This window comes from Lingula anatina, chromosome 8, assembly GCF_051362555.1.
Source record: "Lingula anatina isolate TDL-2025a chromosome 8, LinAna3.0, whole genome shotgun sequence".
NCBI classification, from domain to species: Eukaryota; Metazoa; Brachiopoda; class Lingulata; order Lingulida; family Lingulidae; genus Lingula; species Lingula anatina.
Genome location: NC_141774.1, coordinates 6,379,708 through 6,396,984, shown reverse-complemented (window position 1 = coordinate 6,396,984; position 17,277 = coordinate 6,379,708). Strand labels below are relative to the sequence as shown.

General features: G+C 37.8%; 1 protein-coding gene across 20 annotated transcripts in view; it reads right to left on the bottom strand.

Moving 5' to 3' along the window:
* Nucleotides 1-905: 905 nt before the first annotated feature.
* LOC106181471 (protein argonaute-2) overlaps nucleotides 906-17,277 on the bottom strand; it is a 46,816-nt gene continuing 30,444 nt past the window's right edge. For 8 of the 20 annotated variants that reach the window (XM_086994521.1, XM_086994525.1, XM_086994520.1 and 5 more), the window contains 10 exons: nucleotides 14,890-15,038; nucleotides 14,323-14,507; nucleotides 13,634-13,793; nucleotides 13,031-13,121; nucleotides 12,498-12,692; nucleotides 12,037-12,171; nucleotides 11,504-11,605; nucleotides 10,925-11,124; nucleotides 8,813-8,839; nucleotides 906-4,988 (listed from right to left, as the gene is read on the bottom strand). In XM_086994521.1, the coding sequence (XP_086850647.1) occupies nucleotides 4,880-4,988; nucleotides 8,813-8,839; nucleotides 10,925-11,124; nucleotides 11,504-11,605; nucleotides 12,037-12,171; nucleotides 12,498-12,692; nucleotides 13,031-13,121; nucleotides 13,634-13,793; nucleotides 14,323-14,507; nucleotides 14,890-15,038 (1,353 nt within the window). In that variant the 3' untranslated portion in view covers nucleotides 906-4,879. The remainder of the gene's footprint in view (nucleotides 4,989-8,812; nucleotides 8,840-10,924; nucleotides 11,125-11,503; nucleotides 11,606-12,036; nucleotides 12,172-12,497; nucleotides 12,693-13,030; nucleotides 13,122-13,633; nucleotides 13,794-14,322; nucleotides 14,508-14,889; nucleotides 15,039-17,277) is intronic. The other 12 variants (XM_086994531.1, XM_086994530.1, XM_086994522.1 and 9 more) reach the window with 3 other exon arrangements.

Here is a 17,277-nt window from a genome sequence, read left to right as displayed (position 1 = left end):
GAAAGGACACCGTCCAGTGTAAAGGGGAATAGTGAGGGATTACACTAGCTTTTATTCATATTTTGCATTAGTACATTTGCCATATGAGATCAGCTCTTGGCATCAAGGTCTAAAATATTTGAAATGGTTAATGGCACCATTTTTTATTTTTTTATTTTTTCTTTTTTTACCAATTGCAAAAATGGTCCCTAGATAAGACATCTGATGCATTTCTAGGAGGATACAGAAACAGGCCAGACCTCCCCCCCTCCCCAATCTCAAATAATATTCTTTCCAAAGAAATATTTTTGCTTCACAGCACTGATTATTTAATTTTCTTGAGTGGACACAACAGAATATTAATGTATTGAAGAATTAACTATACAGGACTAAGTTTAAATTAGGTGGAATTTTCTGCAAGGTATTTAACTGACTTTCAAGTAATACCAATAGAGTTTAAAAACTGGAATCCCTATATACTTCTACAATCTTACAACATTCTTTATTTTAACTATTTTAAGGTTGTCTAAGATGACAAAAGATGGATAGCGCTACATTGGGAGGACCAGGGAGCATGTTCCAACACCAAATGTCTGGATTTTGATCTCAAAATGTCATGGATGTTCCACCACAAGCAGAACTCGAAAAAAAAAACAAAAAAACAACAGCCAATCACAAAAGTTGTAACAAACAAAATTACTGGCTGCGCAACATCTATTGAGTCTTTCTTGCTAACCTTTGCTGTGATCTGCAAGTCCAAGGACTAAAAGCATTCCTTACAGAAACTTTTTAAAACAAAATTAAATATTTGATTCCCTTTTGGAAATGATCCACATTTAGTCCTTAGCGAACTTGCACTAGCTCAAGTGAGCCTAGATTTTCACAGAAAAAAAAAAATCATTAAATTAGTACAAATATCACTGAGCTAAATATCATTGTCATTTATTTCAAGTTTGCTGCACCTATCAAGTTAAAACATTTTGGGCACTTGAAGGCAACGGAAGTGGCACGTCAACCTAAATGAGATCTGGAACAGAGACAAGGCACATTTAGACACAGCTTTGAACCCGTAAACGAACCAAAATGGAACACAATTTAGATACAAGTCTGAAACCATAAATGAACCAAAATGGAACAACTGGACCAAGAGGGTGTCTAAACATGCCTTGGAAGAGTTAACACCAAGTCACAGCCAAAGGATGCCAGGGACAAGACTAGTAGACCAAAGGTGAGAATTTTTTTTTTCAGAATCAGACAAAAAAAATTAGCTCCAAAATATTTATCCAAAACTTTAAGCCAAAAAAATTAATTTTCTTTGATCCAAGACAGCTCATTGCTTGACTCAACTGATCTTATGTGGCTTAAAATGACTTGATTTCCACCGGTCTACTGTCTGTCCCTGTACAGTGAACACGCCACAAATCATTCCACGCCGCTGACGCACAACAACGGAAAAAATTTGCGACACAACACCGTCCACATCTCACAACCCATATCAACACTCTAAACATTTACAGAAAAAAAAAATACTTCAAAACAGCATACAATATAATTGTAACATCAGTAGCCGCAATGGGTTGCAAGAGGTTAAACATCCCAGTATGGGTTAACAAACATTTGACAAAAGGTTGAGATTTCTTGAACACCGCCTGCCCACTCCGGGTGACCCCTTCACTTAAATGCATTGGTCCTAATATATATACACACGAGCACACTTGGGTATTAGCAGAAGGTACAGATCCCATATAGTACCCCCTCCCCTAACTATCTGATATGGATTATAATATAAATATTTATCATTCAGTGTCATGTGATTCAATGCCATGAAAACCGATGTGATTTGATTGGTTAGACCAGACACAAGACCTGTCCATGAATTTACTGACTATTTTTTGTCTACATTATCAGCATGTTAACTCCACAGATAGAGAGCCTTGTTTTACGGTTGTCTCGTTTTGGCACCAACTCGGTGACATAATTTAGTTTGACTGATGTTAAACAGAGGCTCCCATCTTGATGGAAATTGGAGCTTCTTTTTCTGCACCAAACCAGATTCTTTGTCAGGCATGATGATGAGCAGTTTACCAGGCATTTTTGTTCATTGAATGATAAATTTCTTGCCCCAGGTTTGCTTACCCAATACAGGTTTATATTGACACCGTCATTTAGGAAAAAAGTTGGAAAAATATGACATGGGGTCCAGTGGGCCGCCTAGGCCAATGACATCTCAAAAAGTCAGAAAACGGCTGACAGCCCGAAAATCTCATCCTTGTCCATCTTCAGAAAGAGCCCAATGCCTCATGGGACAGACCTATCTCTGGGTCAATATAAACTCATACTGTTTAGGCAAACAGGTTAACTAATAACTTATATACCGCATTGACTCCCATTGTGGCAGAACCGTGTTTAATTTTTCTTCCCATCTCATAGCCTGATATTTCATATTTACAAAGAATGCATTAAAACACCATGTAGAGTATATAACAAAATGTCTAGCAAATCATATGATCTTAAATAACTATAATTTTACCACTATTTGAACATTGTGGTCACAATAAAAAAAACACCAAAATATTCATATGTGCCATTTCCTTTTTGAAATACAGTTGAATGCTAATTAGACTAAACATTTTTTCACCTGTGAAAAAAAAAAGGCATTCAACATGATTGACTGAAATGTTCATAATAAAGCACACTACACAATACAAACCATTCAATAAAATCCAATACATTTTCTTAAAACATGAGAAAACCCCATCATCGATTTAATTTTTCATAAAAATTGGAGAAGAGCCCATTTTAACAGTTGTAATTCTAGACAAAGAATTCTAAAGCAGACAAAATATACATAAAATATTAACTTAAGTATTGGGGAAAAAAAGCTGCATTTTCTTCCAGCCATTGTATTGCTCGATACGTGCTGATTCTACATCACATACAGCCTTAAAATTCTTAAAGGAATTGCCGTTATTATAGTTGCCCTTTAAGGCAGACATCCATGCTCACAGCCTCATTTCTATATCATCTTATACAATATGTAATATAATAAGATATAGGGGGTGATATCTAAAGCAAAGATCACAACAAAAGAAAATTCACATAAAAGTCACTTAAACATTGCTCTACATTTCATACAAAGAAACAAAAAAAAAAAAAAAAAACTCTAAGTATCTGCAAAATGCACGCATGGGTAAAAGTTGCACTATCCAAGCTACCTCTACTAAATTGTATGTTACGGCATATATCTTGCTTGGTTGCACTGCCTCTCTTAAAAAATATCATTAAAACTCCTCTTTGACATATGTTTTAAGTCATGATTGTGCAACAATTTTGCGGTTATTTACCAGGCACAGCAATGAACAGCATATAAATACTTCAAAGTTTTTGCATATAGTCCATAGAAAGTTGAACAGCCATGCCTATTTCAAAGTAGTCAAAAGTTGCATGTGGAGAATGACATGGGTTAAGTATTCTAACAGCTGACACCTTTAAAAACAACAAGTTCCAGCTGCCCAAGTTTGCCCTTGACCTTGTCATGGCCTTGACCCACATGGTCAAGGTGAAAGTTGTCATGTGCTTAAGATGAGGATTTTGTGCATATGTTTTGAAAATGTAGGCCCATGTGACCTGGACATGTTCATACAGTCACAGCTGATGTGTAAAAAATTTGATTTTCAAATACTTCCAGCTCACAAGATAGATTAAAAAAAACGCCCATTTAATGAATGCATGGAACAAAAGTTGGGATTCTGACTGATACAGCTTCTGCTAACACAAATTTACAAATCATTGCATGAAAAAACTGTGTGAAAATAAATCTTTGAAAAAATTCCTTACTGGTGAAGGGCAAATTTGATAAATACTTAATTATAATATTGAATTCATTGTTTATAAAATTCTGCAGATGAAGTTCAAGAACAAAAAAAAAAAAAAAAATTAAAAAGTCAGCCGACTCTAGGCAGAATACTTCACCCTCATTTGCATGAATTCCATCTCATTTTTTGACACACAATATCAAATAACTGCACTTATTTCCACACAATATAAAATAAAATTAGCAAACAACATAAAATGGATCACCAAAATCTTCTAATTGAATACCCAAATACCCAGTTTGAGCAGCAATGCTGTCTGACAGCAAAAATCCCATGATGTTTTGTAAGGCCCAGTGCCTATGCCTTTGCAACAATGACAAAACCGATGCTGGGCTTGTTTGTTTCAAGCTGAGCTAAAAGTACCACTGTTCAAAGACGTTTTTGGAAGACGCCATCCAATATTGCTCTTCTCCGAGTTTTTCCCCTGATCTTTGCCGCCTCTTCTTCTTTTGCAACCTTAACTAGTTTTAAAACTCTGTCCAACTTGAAGTACATCTTCCACTTTTTGCCTGATCCCAAACCATCTTGGAAGACACCAACCAATATTGCTTTGAAATGACACATTTTTACTCCAGTTATGAAACACTGCATACTGAGCAAATTCTATTGGCTGATTGTTCATCATGTTACTATGACAACAGATGTCACATGATTGTAACTATAGCAACACCAAAAGTCTGTCTTGGAAAGATGGCGCTCTCAATCTGTTTTCCCCTGGAACCTGTATGTCTAAAGCCCTCGGAACAAGGATATAACTTGGAAGTTTTACTGGAACAGATTATGTCGATAAGAAACACTGCTACAGGCAGTCAGTCTCATGGGTCTAGTGTCTCATAAAAAAACTGCAAGTCTGGGTTTTCATAAAATCAGAATCTTGATCGGATTCCATATGTTTTAGCGTCTCTATGACTACCGAGATATAAATAAATCCCATTGATTCTGCTGCCAATAACACGGATAGGAACACTATACACAGTCTGCTGCTTCGTCTGTTCCCTTGATAAACATTGACATCGTTTTTTTTTTTATGCGAAGTACATGACCTTGATAGTGTCGGGATGCACGGTGACTGCACGTGCAAGCACCGTTGGATTGCGATCATCGCTGTTGCCGGACTGGTGACTGCCTTCTCCACTGTAATAGGAAAAAAGTTCATTTTTTAAGAAAAATTAGAAGAAAAAGGACATTTTTGTAGCAGTCTTGTGAATTTTTTTTTTTGGACCTTAACAATTAAATTCAGACAATGCACATCTATACTAAGGCGTTTATATACATACAGTCATATACATTACAAGAACAATTTGAAAACTATGCACTGTAAAATGCTCAGTTTTTATTACCCTCCCTTTCAATAACAGTATATGTTTAACAATGTAATGGAACCACATACTGATCTTGAAATTAAAAGAGGATTGTCTCAACAGAATCCTCTACCTTCCAGTATCCCCCCCCCCTTTTTTTCCCCTCCCAGCAATCACATACTGATCTTCAAATTAAAAGAGGATTGTCTCAACAGAATCCTCTACCTTCCAGTATACCCCCCCCCATTCTTCCCCTCCCAGCAATCACATACTGATCTTCAAATTAAAAGAGGATTGTCTCAACAGAATCCTCTACCTTCCAGTATACCCCCCCCCCCATTCTTCCCCTCCCAGCAATCACATACTGATCTTCAAATTAAAAGAGGATTGTCTCAACAGAATCCTCTACCTTCCAGTATCCCCCCCCCCATTTTTTTCCCCTCCCAGCAATCACATACTGATCTTCAAATTAAAAGAGGATTGTCTCAACAGAATCCTCTACCTTCCAGTATCCCCCCCCCCCATTTTTTTCCCCTCCCAGCAATCACATACTGATCTTCAAATTAAAAGAGGATTGTCTCAACAGAATCCTCTACCTTCCAGTATCCCCCCCCCCATTTTTTTCCCCTCCCAGCAATCACATACTGATCTTCAAATTAAAAGAGGATTGTCTCAACAGAATCCTCTACCTTCCAGTATCCCCCCCCCCCCCATTTTTTTCCCCTCCCAGCAATCACATACTGATCTTCAAATTAAAAGAGGATTGTCTCAACAGAATCCTCTACCTTCCAGTATACCCCCCCCCCTTTTTTTCCCCTCCCAGCAATCACATACTGATCACCAAATTAAAAGAGGATTGTCTCAACAGAATCCTCTACCTTCCAGTATACCCCCCCCCCATTTTTTTCCCCTCCCAGCAATCACATACTGATCTTCAAATTAAAAGAGGATTGTCTCAACAGAATCCTCTACCTTCCAGTATCCCCCCCCCCCCATTCTTCCCCTCCCAGCAATCACATACTGATCTTGAAATTAAAAGAGGATTGTCTCAACAGAATCCTCTACCTTCCAGTATCCCCCCCCCCCATTTTTTCCCCTCCCAGCAATCACATACTGATCTTCAAATTAAAAGAGGATTGTCTCAACAGAATCCTCTACCTTCCAGTATCCCCCCCCCCTTTTTTCCCCTCCCAGCAATCACATACTGATCTTCAAATTAAAAGAGGATTGTCTCAACAGAATCCTCTACCTTCCAGTATACTGAGCAACTTCTATTGGCTGATTGTTCATCATGTTACTATGACAACATATGTCACATGATTGTAACTATAGCAACATTCTGGTCTAAAACTTTGTAAAACATGTTCACGAAACTCTCTTGAGCTCTTGACCATTGTCGTCTGACTTTGCGATATTGTACAGACAAGGCTCACAAAATTTTTTCCGCATTTTCTACGAGTTTTCATTTGAAATGTAGGGTAATTAAATACAGACAAATCTAGATGAATCCTATTTAAATTTTAAACCCAATTACTGGCTATACATGGACAATTCTACATTTTTTTCTCCGCCAAATTATCAGTCATTTAACAAACATCAAATGATAGGGGGGAAAAAAGTCCTTCAAAGCATTCATAACTACCAAATCAGTTGTCTTTCTTCAAATCAAGGTATTGGAAACTTAAGGTTGTCAAATATAATGTGTGAACCTTCTCTGTACTTGGAAATACTTGGAAATAACCTAGGAGACTGTGAACAACATCAGGCAGGGGCGGATTTAGGCCGTCTTCTGGGTCTTCCGGAAGACGGTCGGATTTTCAAGTTTACATTGACGATATCTATTTTTTTCTGTTGGAAGACGGTCAAAATTGGAAGATGAATCAACAAAGATAATTTGGAAGACTGTCAGTAAATAGCTCTGGATCCGCTCCTGTCAGGGACTCATGTTACAAAAGTCCAACGTCAGTTTTAAGGCTAAAATCTATCATCTAAGACTGAAGGAACTATGTTGCCTTTTACCATTAATCTCAAATGTTGATTTTTTTTTTCTTTTGACTTTTAACTAAGCTCTTAAGCAAATTGTGATTGACGCAGAGGTAAAAGACTTGTTGTGGGCCAACCTCTCTCAAAAGCTATCTCATTGCAAAGTGGACCAAGTGTCACTGGCTATCCAATTTTAGGAGGCTAAGTATTTTTGGTTTTAATAGGCACCTGATCCCAAGCCTTGATGGAATGATGGTTTGATCACTCCATATGTGGGTGAATTCGAACTTTTTTACTGGATAAGCCTTTTCTTCACAAATGGATATAATTGGTTGTAAATGAATAAAGAAGGGGTCAATTGGACATAACTGGTTTTAAATATATAAAGCAGGGCTGAAATTGACATACCTGGTCTTTCACATAAAATGCAGGGCTTAGGCTGCGTTCACATGAAAAATCTATTATCGAAAAATCGAAAAATCTATTTGCGGTATCTTGTGATCACGGTCTGTGCCCTGAATATCCCGCGGCGTAATTACGGGCAGCACGAGCCAGTTACTTCCAAAGCTGTAATTAATTCTCCGCTGCGCTCGGAGGAGATTCTGTAACTGGCTGCGGGATATTCAGGGCACAGACTGTGATCACAAGATACCGCAAATAGAAAATAGATTTTTAGAAAAGAGACTTTCCATGTGAACAGTCCCTAAATGTACACGACTGGTCTTAAATGGATAAAGCAGGACTTAAATATTTATAACTGGTCTTAAATGGATGTAGCAGGGCTTAAATTGTATGGAGAGAATATTGAAATGGGATTAAATAAGGTCTTAAATGGGACTGTATTAGGGTGGGTGTTATATGGGTTGGGGGGGTGGGGGTGGGGGGGGGTGGGGGGTGGGGATGGGGGGAGTCTTATATGTGGGGAAGACATGCAAACAGGTTCCAAGCTGGCTTTCCATTAGCACTATGCCTTTAAAAAATTCATGTTGGTCATAAATGGGATCGAGTTAGCTCTAAAATAATTTCAGTAGGATTAAATCGAACGGTAGGTGATAAATACCACAGAAGGGTCAAACTAGCAAAGTGCCTTTTTTTTATAAGTGTAGACTCCAACAACACAACATTACTCAAGGTCAGGCTGATTAAGATAGTCACACAAGTTTGCATCAGAACTCGAAGAAGAGGGGTTTACTTAACCCTTCATCCACCACACCCAGTGAAATTGAACGTCTGGCAGTGGAAGGATTAAGTATGAAGGAAAACAAACCACATAAAAGATTCCAAGATACTGCGAGACAGAGGCCTGTTGGTCAAATACCATAAATACCCATTAAACACCCCTTTTTCTTTAAATTCTAAAAAAAAAAACTAGCATTTATCAAAATATTTTCTGCAAAAATCAGGATTGGATATTTCTGATGTTAAGTTTTGTGGTTAATCTAGAATAATTTTTTTAAAAGTTTTATAAATCTAGAGTGGTATCAACTGATCATACCACTCTCATGAATTTCTTTCCACAATTAGTAAAACGGATATAAACAAATTATTAGAAATTTGCCTAGCCTCTCCCCTTTTTTAACACATTACACACAAATGCCTCTCAGTGTATTTGGAATCATAAACAAAAACTTTTTTTCTTGGCTGTTGTTTAGTGTCATGAAAATTAGTACTTACGTGTAACTGCTTGAGGTGGCAGGGTCGCTTTATAGGGAAAAGAAAACAACAGAACAAGGCTTCAGCAACAATGACATTGATGTATCAATGAAATGATTCAATATGTGACAATAATGATAATATGGCGATGTAGGTCTAGTGTAATGAAGATTAAAAAAGTAAATAATTTCTAAACAGACTAAATGTCATGCCCCACAAGTAAAAATTATGTTTAGCCTGTTGAAATTATTCACTTTTTTATCAATAATGATAATGTTTATGTATGTTTTTGTTGACAATGTAGCAATTAAAGGCAAGATTCACTTTCTTAAAATGCCACTTGTTCATTTAGTCGTGTTTCAAGTCAAGAAGTCTGATTATGATTAACTCATCATAGGCAGACAATCTAATCCCCATCATCCCACCCGCTGCCACCATAATGTTTTACTGTCTAATATATCTTATTATGATTAACCCACCATAGGTCGCCAATCTAATCCCTGCCATCCCACCCGTTGCCACCATTGTTTTATATTGTAACTGATAAACCCATCACAGGCAGCGCATCTAATCCCAGTCATCCTGCCCGCTGCCACCATTATGTTTTACTGTCTAATATATTTGATTATGATTAACCCACCACAGGCCGCCTCTCTAATCCCAGACATCCCACCCGCCTCTACCATTGTTTTACTGTCTCATGTATCTTATTATGATTAACCCACCATAGCCCGCCAATCCAATCCCTGTCATCCCACCCGCTGCCACCATTATGCTTAATATTCTAACTGATAAACCCCCTAGAGGCAGCACATCTAATCCCTCCAATGTCCCACCTAGTGCCGCCATCATGGTATTACAGTATCCGCCATTGCAAAGGCTTTCTGAGAAGTCACCACAATCAAAAAGCCTGCTGCAGTGGATTGCAGCAAGTTAGGCAGAACCAACTTGACTTGAAACACAACTCCAATCACTAATTTCACTGATACATGTAACATAAATAAATTAAAATTAAACAAAATATTTTGGATAATACTATTAAATTTACATCAAAAGACGGACAAAAGAAAGTGATCAGTGTCTCTCAATCTAAAACAATGTGGTAAAACATGGATGGCATCAAATACTTATCAAAAAAAAAAAAAAAAAAATTAATGGGTAGTTTCTTAGACTTGAGATCATTTTCAATAAAAAATCTAATGACTTTTTTTTTTCCATTTGTTCACATGTACCAGAGCAAGTTCACGGCCAGACCAATCTAGACCATAAATCAAAACCATCAGATGCATACAGACAGCCACATTGCTCAATACCGAGCTTCAAACACAGAAGGCCAAATACTGACATCATACTATATTATATGTTCAGTCTGCTTGGCTCAGCCCGTGAACTTGCCTTAAAACTAGTATGAAATGGAGGGGTAGGGGTGACACATTCAAAGAGGGCGTTGCAAAACACCAAGGGGTTCAAGAGCTCAACAGAGTCCGTCATCACCCTAATAACACCACGTGCGTGCCATAAACTCCCCGTTTTTCCTTTAATTATTATGTAATTCATAAACCTCGATATATATATATATATATATATATATACGTGTACTCTCTAAATAGCAACATAATAAGAGATATACAAAAATCTCATGCCTTTCATTATATATGTATTATCCTAATATGTATTACTGATCATTTTTATTACTATTTTTATCAATATCTTCACCAACACAACATTCTGCCAAAGTTGTACGCATCTTTTCAGTAAGTAAAATCAATGCCTAACACATTCAATTTCTCTCATTTCTCAATCTTCCTATTAAGAAAAAAGTAAAAAAAAAAAAAAAAATGTTCAAATCAATTTATCAAAAAATAGTCTCAGTCCCAGCTTGAAGAAGCCATATTTTAATTGCAAATTCCCATTTAGATCTGTAATCTCTCTTTCATCTCTGCTGCCCCCTCCCTTCACCCTTCACCCCTACCCCCTTGGAGTAACAATATAATACAACAGAATTAAAAAAGGGATTGCAATAACTCTTCTGCTTCAAAGTGAAAGAGAACGACAAATTACATGATAAACTGATAAGAACTTCGTCTCGTTCACTGAACTTTCTTCAAGAACTCCCGTGCACAACTAACTCACCTATCGTGGTCCTTCTCAACGAGGTGGTAGCGCGCGCGGAAGGCAACGAGATGTGCATAGTAGGCCGGAGCTGGGATGGACACGCTGCGCGTGCAGCGCACGTACGTGTGGCACAGTTGGTAAGTCAGGATCTGGAGGTCATCGGCCGTGAAACGATTGTCATCCCATAGCACGTGATAGTGGGAGGGCCGGCTGGTGCCCTGTGGGGAAACAAAATTATTACATTTTACAGAAGTAGCTTTTCTATGGACAAACACACCACTCCAGCAGTGATAAGATATTATTTCCTTTGGTTTTACTTTTACGATTCAAAAATTTTGACTTGAGATAAGATGATACCTTCTGCTTGGAAATTTGTACTGTATCTTTTAAAATCCATTAAAATATCTACATTACCAACTTTTTCGTACCACATGCACTCTGAAATACTGTCAGGCTTCATTCCTGATTTCAAAGCATATACTTAAAGGCGGTATATGGGAAGGGGTGTGTAAAAGGTAGAAACAATATATGGTGTTGATGGTGGGAGGCATATAAAGGGTACAAAACATACTTGGCAAGGGGGATATAAAGATATACCTGGATGCCTGCATGACTGCATAGATAGAAGTCAAACTCCGTGGGATGAGTGATGCCGACATCGACTGTGGTTCCTGCAGGGATATTCCCACTTTTGCCAATCTGGAAAAAAATTTTACTGAAATTATTAAAACATTAAAGAAGTAACTACCCTGATCAACTGTGTGAGGATGGTTCTCTCCAGCAAAGTTTAGCCAAATGTCTGAAATGCAAAAATTGCAGGTATCCAAGGTGCACAGTTCTAAATGCTTCCCCTCTCTATCTCACCTGGTCCCTCCCTCCCTTCCTAGTTTCTTTCTTTTCCTCCCCCCCCCCCCCTCCCTCTCTTTTTCTCTCTATATCTCTCACACCTCCCTCCCCCTCTCTCTATTTCCTCCCTCCTTCATTCTTTCTCCATTACCCTTTCCAATCTCTCCCCCCCCCTCTCTCTCTCTCACACACACACACACCCTCTCTCTCTCTCTCTCTCTCTCTCTCACACACACACACACCCTCTCTCTCTCTCACACACACACACACACACACAAACCCACCTGGTCCCTCTTATCTGCACAGAACAGCCGCGTGTGGTGTCTCTTCTGGACGACGATGAAGGTAATTCCTGGCTGGTACCCCACCTCCAGGTTGATGCACGCTTCGCGGATAGCACGCAGTTCGTGGGCTAGCACCTGCAAGGAAAGCGCGAATACAACCTCCTCAATTATCAAACCTCATTCATGAGATATGAATAACTATTGGTCGCAACAATATCATGTGATGATGTTTATTATGTGACATCTCTTTCAATACGGCAAGTGGAATGTTATCACAAAAACACGACAACTATAACTCTTGCCTCAAACAGAGTAACGCGAAATATTTCATCTCAGTTTTAAGTCTTAGACCACTAAGATCGCCAGCTATCCCATTAAAGCAACAAGCCAATACAATATGTTTGGTTTAGAAGTTAAAACCAACTTCAGACTAATAAACTTCTGTCAAAATGGTCACTCACCTGGTTGAACTGTCCCTCGCTGACTCCGTCTCTGTACATGATAATCCTGGTGGGCTTGAAGCGCGTGGACTTGTAGAACTGGATCAGCAGCTCCTTCACCATCTGGGCCAAGTCTTGGATGATCTCCTGGCGATGCTGCTGGACACGAACTGTGGCGGAGTAGCGGCTAGGGTGGGCGTCCATGCTGCCAACCACCTGTGAAGAGTAAATGGGACAGATAGGATAAAAGGTGCGGCTTTGCAGGTCCCCCCTTTCTCAAAAAAGTCAGTTCTCAAGCTCAAGTCTTGCACCAATATAATAGTCAGCTACCAAATTTGAGCAGTCTAAGTTTAGTCCATATACTAAGTATAATGGGGCCTAGACCAGGCTACAAATGGTGTACAGAATATATATATTTTTTTCTCTGCTCTCATGTTAAAATAGAACTATTATAACATTGTACACTACTGAATTACGCACGTGCATGCCTGCGTGCATGTGTGTTTGTGTGTGCGCGCATGCGCATGTCTGTGTGTGCATGCATTTGAACTTACTGCAGCTATGGAAGGTTTCAGCATGTCTCCTGCAGGGGGGTGGGTCACATCGGCTCCCAGGAATATCACAGGCTCCCGGAATATTCCAGGCCTAAGATAGAAAAATTGAACTGTGTATAGAATGATTTCAAAACTAAAACATCTCCAATATTCCAGGCCTAAGATAGAGAAATTGAACTGTGTATAGAATGCTATAAAACTAAAACATCTCCAATATTCCAGGCCTAAGATAGAGAATTAAACTGTGTATAGAATGCTATAAAACTAAAATATCTCCAATATTCCAGGCCTAAGCAGAAAAATTGAACTGTGAATAGAATGCCTTAACACTAAAACATCTCCCAAGCCTTAGAAATCTAAATTCAACTTTGTAAAGCAAGTTAGTGAATATCCCCAGTCATCCATTAGCAGTGAACATATAAAATGTTCTGTAATATAATATATTGAAGGTACCTGCATTTTACTTATATTTTTGTGCATATAAGTAAGCATTAAAAAAATTTCCAGACTCAAAAAAATAAACACTAGTAAAAACATGATGCCTACTAATATGAGACATGTTTTAAAGAAGAAATTATAAGTCAACCAAGTAACTGTACTTACCTAATGCTGGGCAGAAGAATGTTGTTGATGCCTCCCAGTTTGACGTTGATCTTCAGACACAGATTGGACAGGGTCTGGGGGGAAGTTTTGTTCACATTCTTGGCCTGAACACACTGGGTCGCCAACCCAAACAGGATGTCACCAACACGCTTCACCTCGGCTGAAATAAAGAAAGTAGATTTGAGGGTTATTTCTCAATAAAGCTAACCCACTAGATAAGTCCACCTTTAGTCGACCAGAAAAAGCAGCAGAATCATGGTTTTTATAAACAATATTCAATAACCCCCTCCCTCACCCAAACCTGAACCTACAAGAAAGCTTGAAATCAAATGGAACAGAAAAGTATATTTCAGGCAATTACTCTCTGGGGTAAAAACTTATCAATTTTCATAATAACAAGAAGTTGAAGGTAAGCATTCAGTAATTAGTATGATTTTTTTAATGCTCTACTCATTCTTGTGTATATATTACTTTTTTATTATTTATCATTCTCATTTACTCACTACACAAGAAGCAAATTTACTTTTCAGTACTTCTAAAATATATTCATGTGTATTCCTTACAAAATCTTTTTAAAGGGAAATTAAAAATGTTGCTCAAAATATTTTGAATAATTACAGTGCATGATAATTATATGGAAGAATATCATTTCCCTTCTATACAGACTGGTGTTATATGTATCCACTTACCGTAGACTGGTGTTTTCCCAGGCAGCACCACCACAATCAGCTGGAGCCCTGAATATGTATTCTTCAAGTAGCGGAACATTGGTTCCACTTGATCTGGGCCCGTGGCGTACTTGCAGAAGCATGGCTGCCCAACAATGGGCATGCCCGCGTCGTTTGATATCCTCTGGAGCTGCTGGGTAAAATTTCTACAGAGAATGGCAAAGAAAACATTTTAATAATAGAATCTGATATTTGTTCAGTCCAATTTTTTTTTTTTTTTGTAATTTTATTTATCATGTGTCATTTACTTATTCATTAATCAATTTATTCTTTTTCTATTCATTCATTTACAAATTTTCTCATTTTTCATCCATTCATTAAGTCATATATTTGTTCCATTATTTTTTCATTTTTTAATCTATCGGTTCATATCTTTCTTTAATCATTTACTTTATTCTTTCATCATCCCTATCACACACACACACACACACACACGCACACGCACACACACACACACACACTCTCTCTCTCTCTCTCTCTCTCTCTCTCTCTCTCACACACACACACACATGCTCGCGCAGTCCTCACCTTAGAGCATCTTCCCTAACAGTCCTCTGAGGGGCAAAGCAGGCAATGGCCCAGACCCTGATCTCAATGCCACTATAGAACTGCTTGCCTCTCATGTCCCAGACTCCCTGATTGGGGATCGCCTGAGCTTTGGTCTGGAAATAGTCAGACTGCAATAGAGGAAACCCATCACTATGGTCAAATATCAATGTGGACAAAAAAGAAATAAAGAAATAAATAAAAAGTCAACAAATTAATAATTAGCAAAACGATGCATGAAATGAGTACACGGCAAAGCGGAATATCTACAGCACACACACTGTGAATGTTACCTTGAATTTTTTTTTTTTTTTTTTGGGGGGGGGGGGGGGGCGGGGATAGAAAAAGAACTAAACACCTTAGTGAATGCCAAATTACCAAACACAATATAAGCAGCAAGAAAGCAAACAAAAATGTTCAACTTCTCCACTAGGACAAGGGGCATGAGGGAATGGCAAGTGGAGGCGAGGTGTTTTTATTTTTCCAATTCTTGTCTACGTCAATGCTCCACCTCATATTCTGTGTGTTACGGAACCATCTTCACATGCAGCCTTTTTATAATTGGTATGTTACAAATCAGGCCTCAAAAACGTAGAGGGAACATATTATAGCTAAAACACCTCTGAGTGGATATCATTAACAAAAACGGACCAACCTGAAGGAGCGTCTCAAATGCATCTTTACGAGAATGTATTATGCTCGCTTATCCCATTAGATGAACTGCAGCATCAGATACTGAAGGGGACTCAAAAGAATTCTTACACAGACCATACCCTCCCACAACAAAAAAACAAAATAAAAAAACAACTACAAACAGAACAAAAATTCCCCCCATTTCATTGCAACATGCATCTTAACATAAGCCACTTGTCAGCTGAAGCCAAAAAAATTCAATCAAAACCAAAAAGTTTTTTTGAAAGATATTCCAGTTCCGAGTTGGACTAGGGATCCATAGTCCTCTGTCTATCTTTTATTGGTCGTCAAAAATCTTCGGAAGCCATGGTCAATCTCTCAAACGACATATTTCAGAGCAAGGGTTTTAACCAGTATTTTGAAATAGGCTATAGAATATTCTATTTCAAAATTCTATTTCAAATATTGAATAGTATCACGGTATTAGTGGGAGGGAGGGGGGTTCTCCTCGAACAAATCAAATAACTACGCGACAGCTCACTGGCTAAACTCTTATTTCTAGGTGATAACGGTGCTGTATAAGTAAGCTTAAGGACATCTGATAAATTAACATGCTATGTGGCAATTATATATATAAATACACATAATTATACATTCTTTAATAGAAAGCACAATAATATACATATTTACAAACTGCTTTAGAGCATTCAGTCATTTTATATCACTTTTAACAATTTGTAATACTTCAATTTTCTACAAAAAATGAAGGGAAAAATAACAACAACAATAACAACAACAATAACTATCAAACAATTGAATAAAATCTACAAAAAGAATTGTTTCATATTGATCTACAAGACGTCTACTGAATATTTAAATAAGTTGATCTAAGAGACATCTAGTGAGCAGTAAGAATATTTAGGTGTAGAATAGATGGTCTGGAGGCCTCCCTGTTCCACAAAAAAGCAAGCAAGATTTTTAAAGGTGACTGAGCCAAAACTTACGGTCACTTACTTCTCCTTTTTAATTCAATTAACATTTCTTAATCTTAAACCCAACCCCAAAATGCAAATCATTGATTTTAGTAAATCTTTCTTGAAAAGTTGCAACTTCGGGTGGGTCAGTCTCACGTATGAAATGGTCTAAAAACTATCAGGGAGTTGACATTTTAAGTCTACTTTCTAAGCTAACCTTTGTGACAGAGAGAGCATTATCTAGGCACCCTAGACACCAGTCAGCCTAAAGGGTACTGATGATGATCTAAAGTAAGACTGTATACCCATTTTTTTTTTTTTTTTTTTTTTTTTTTTGTGAAACAGGGGGCCCTTTGTGTTGAAGATTACAGACAAACTATGTTGATTACATTCTTCATTAATATCCTCCTATCACCAGAATTAAACACTTAACTAGACAACAGTTATTACACAACAATAAAACGTCAGGAGAAATCTGTTGGGATTATCTGTCTGATATTATCTGTTTGAGATGATCTGTTGATTAATCTGAGTGATAACACTACGAGAAACCTTTTTAAGTTTCTACTGGGATGAGGAAGTAGTTAGTGAAAATAGAAACTGAATTCAAATTGTTTTAGTCTGTCTTTAAATTAGAAATGATGGCCAATGCAATGTAAATAAACATTAAAGAAGTTGAATATGAAAACCTTTTGAATTAAATTCAGGATGAGACAAGTTGTCAGTGGTTGGAGGAAGTGAACAGATGGTGGCGTCGCCCTGG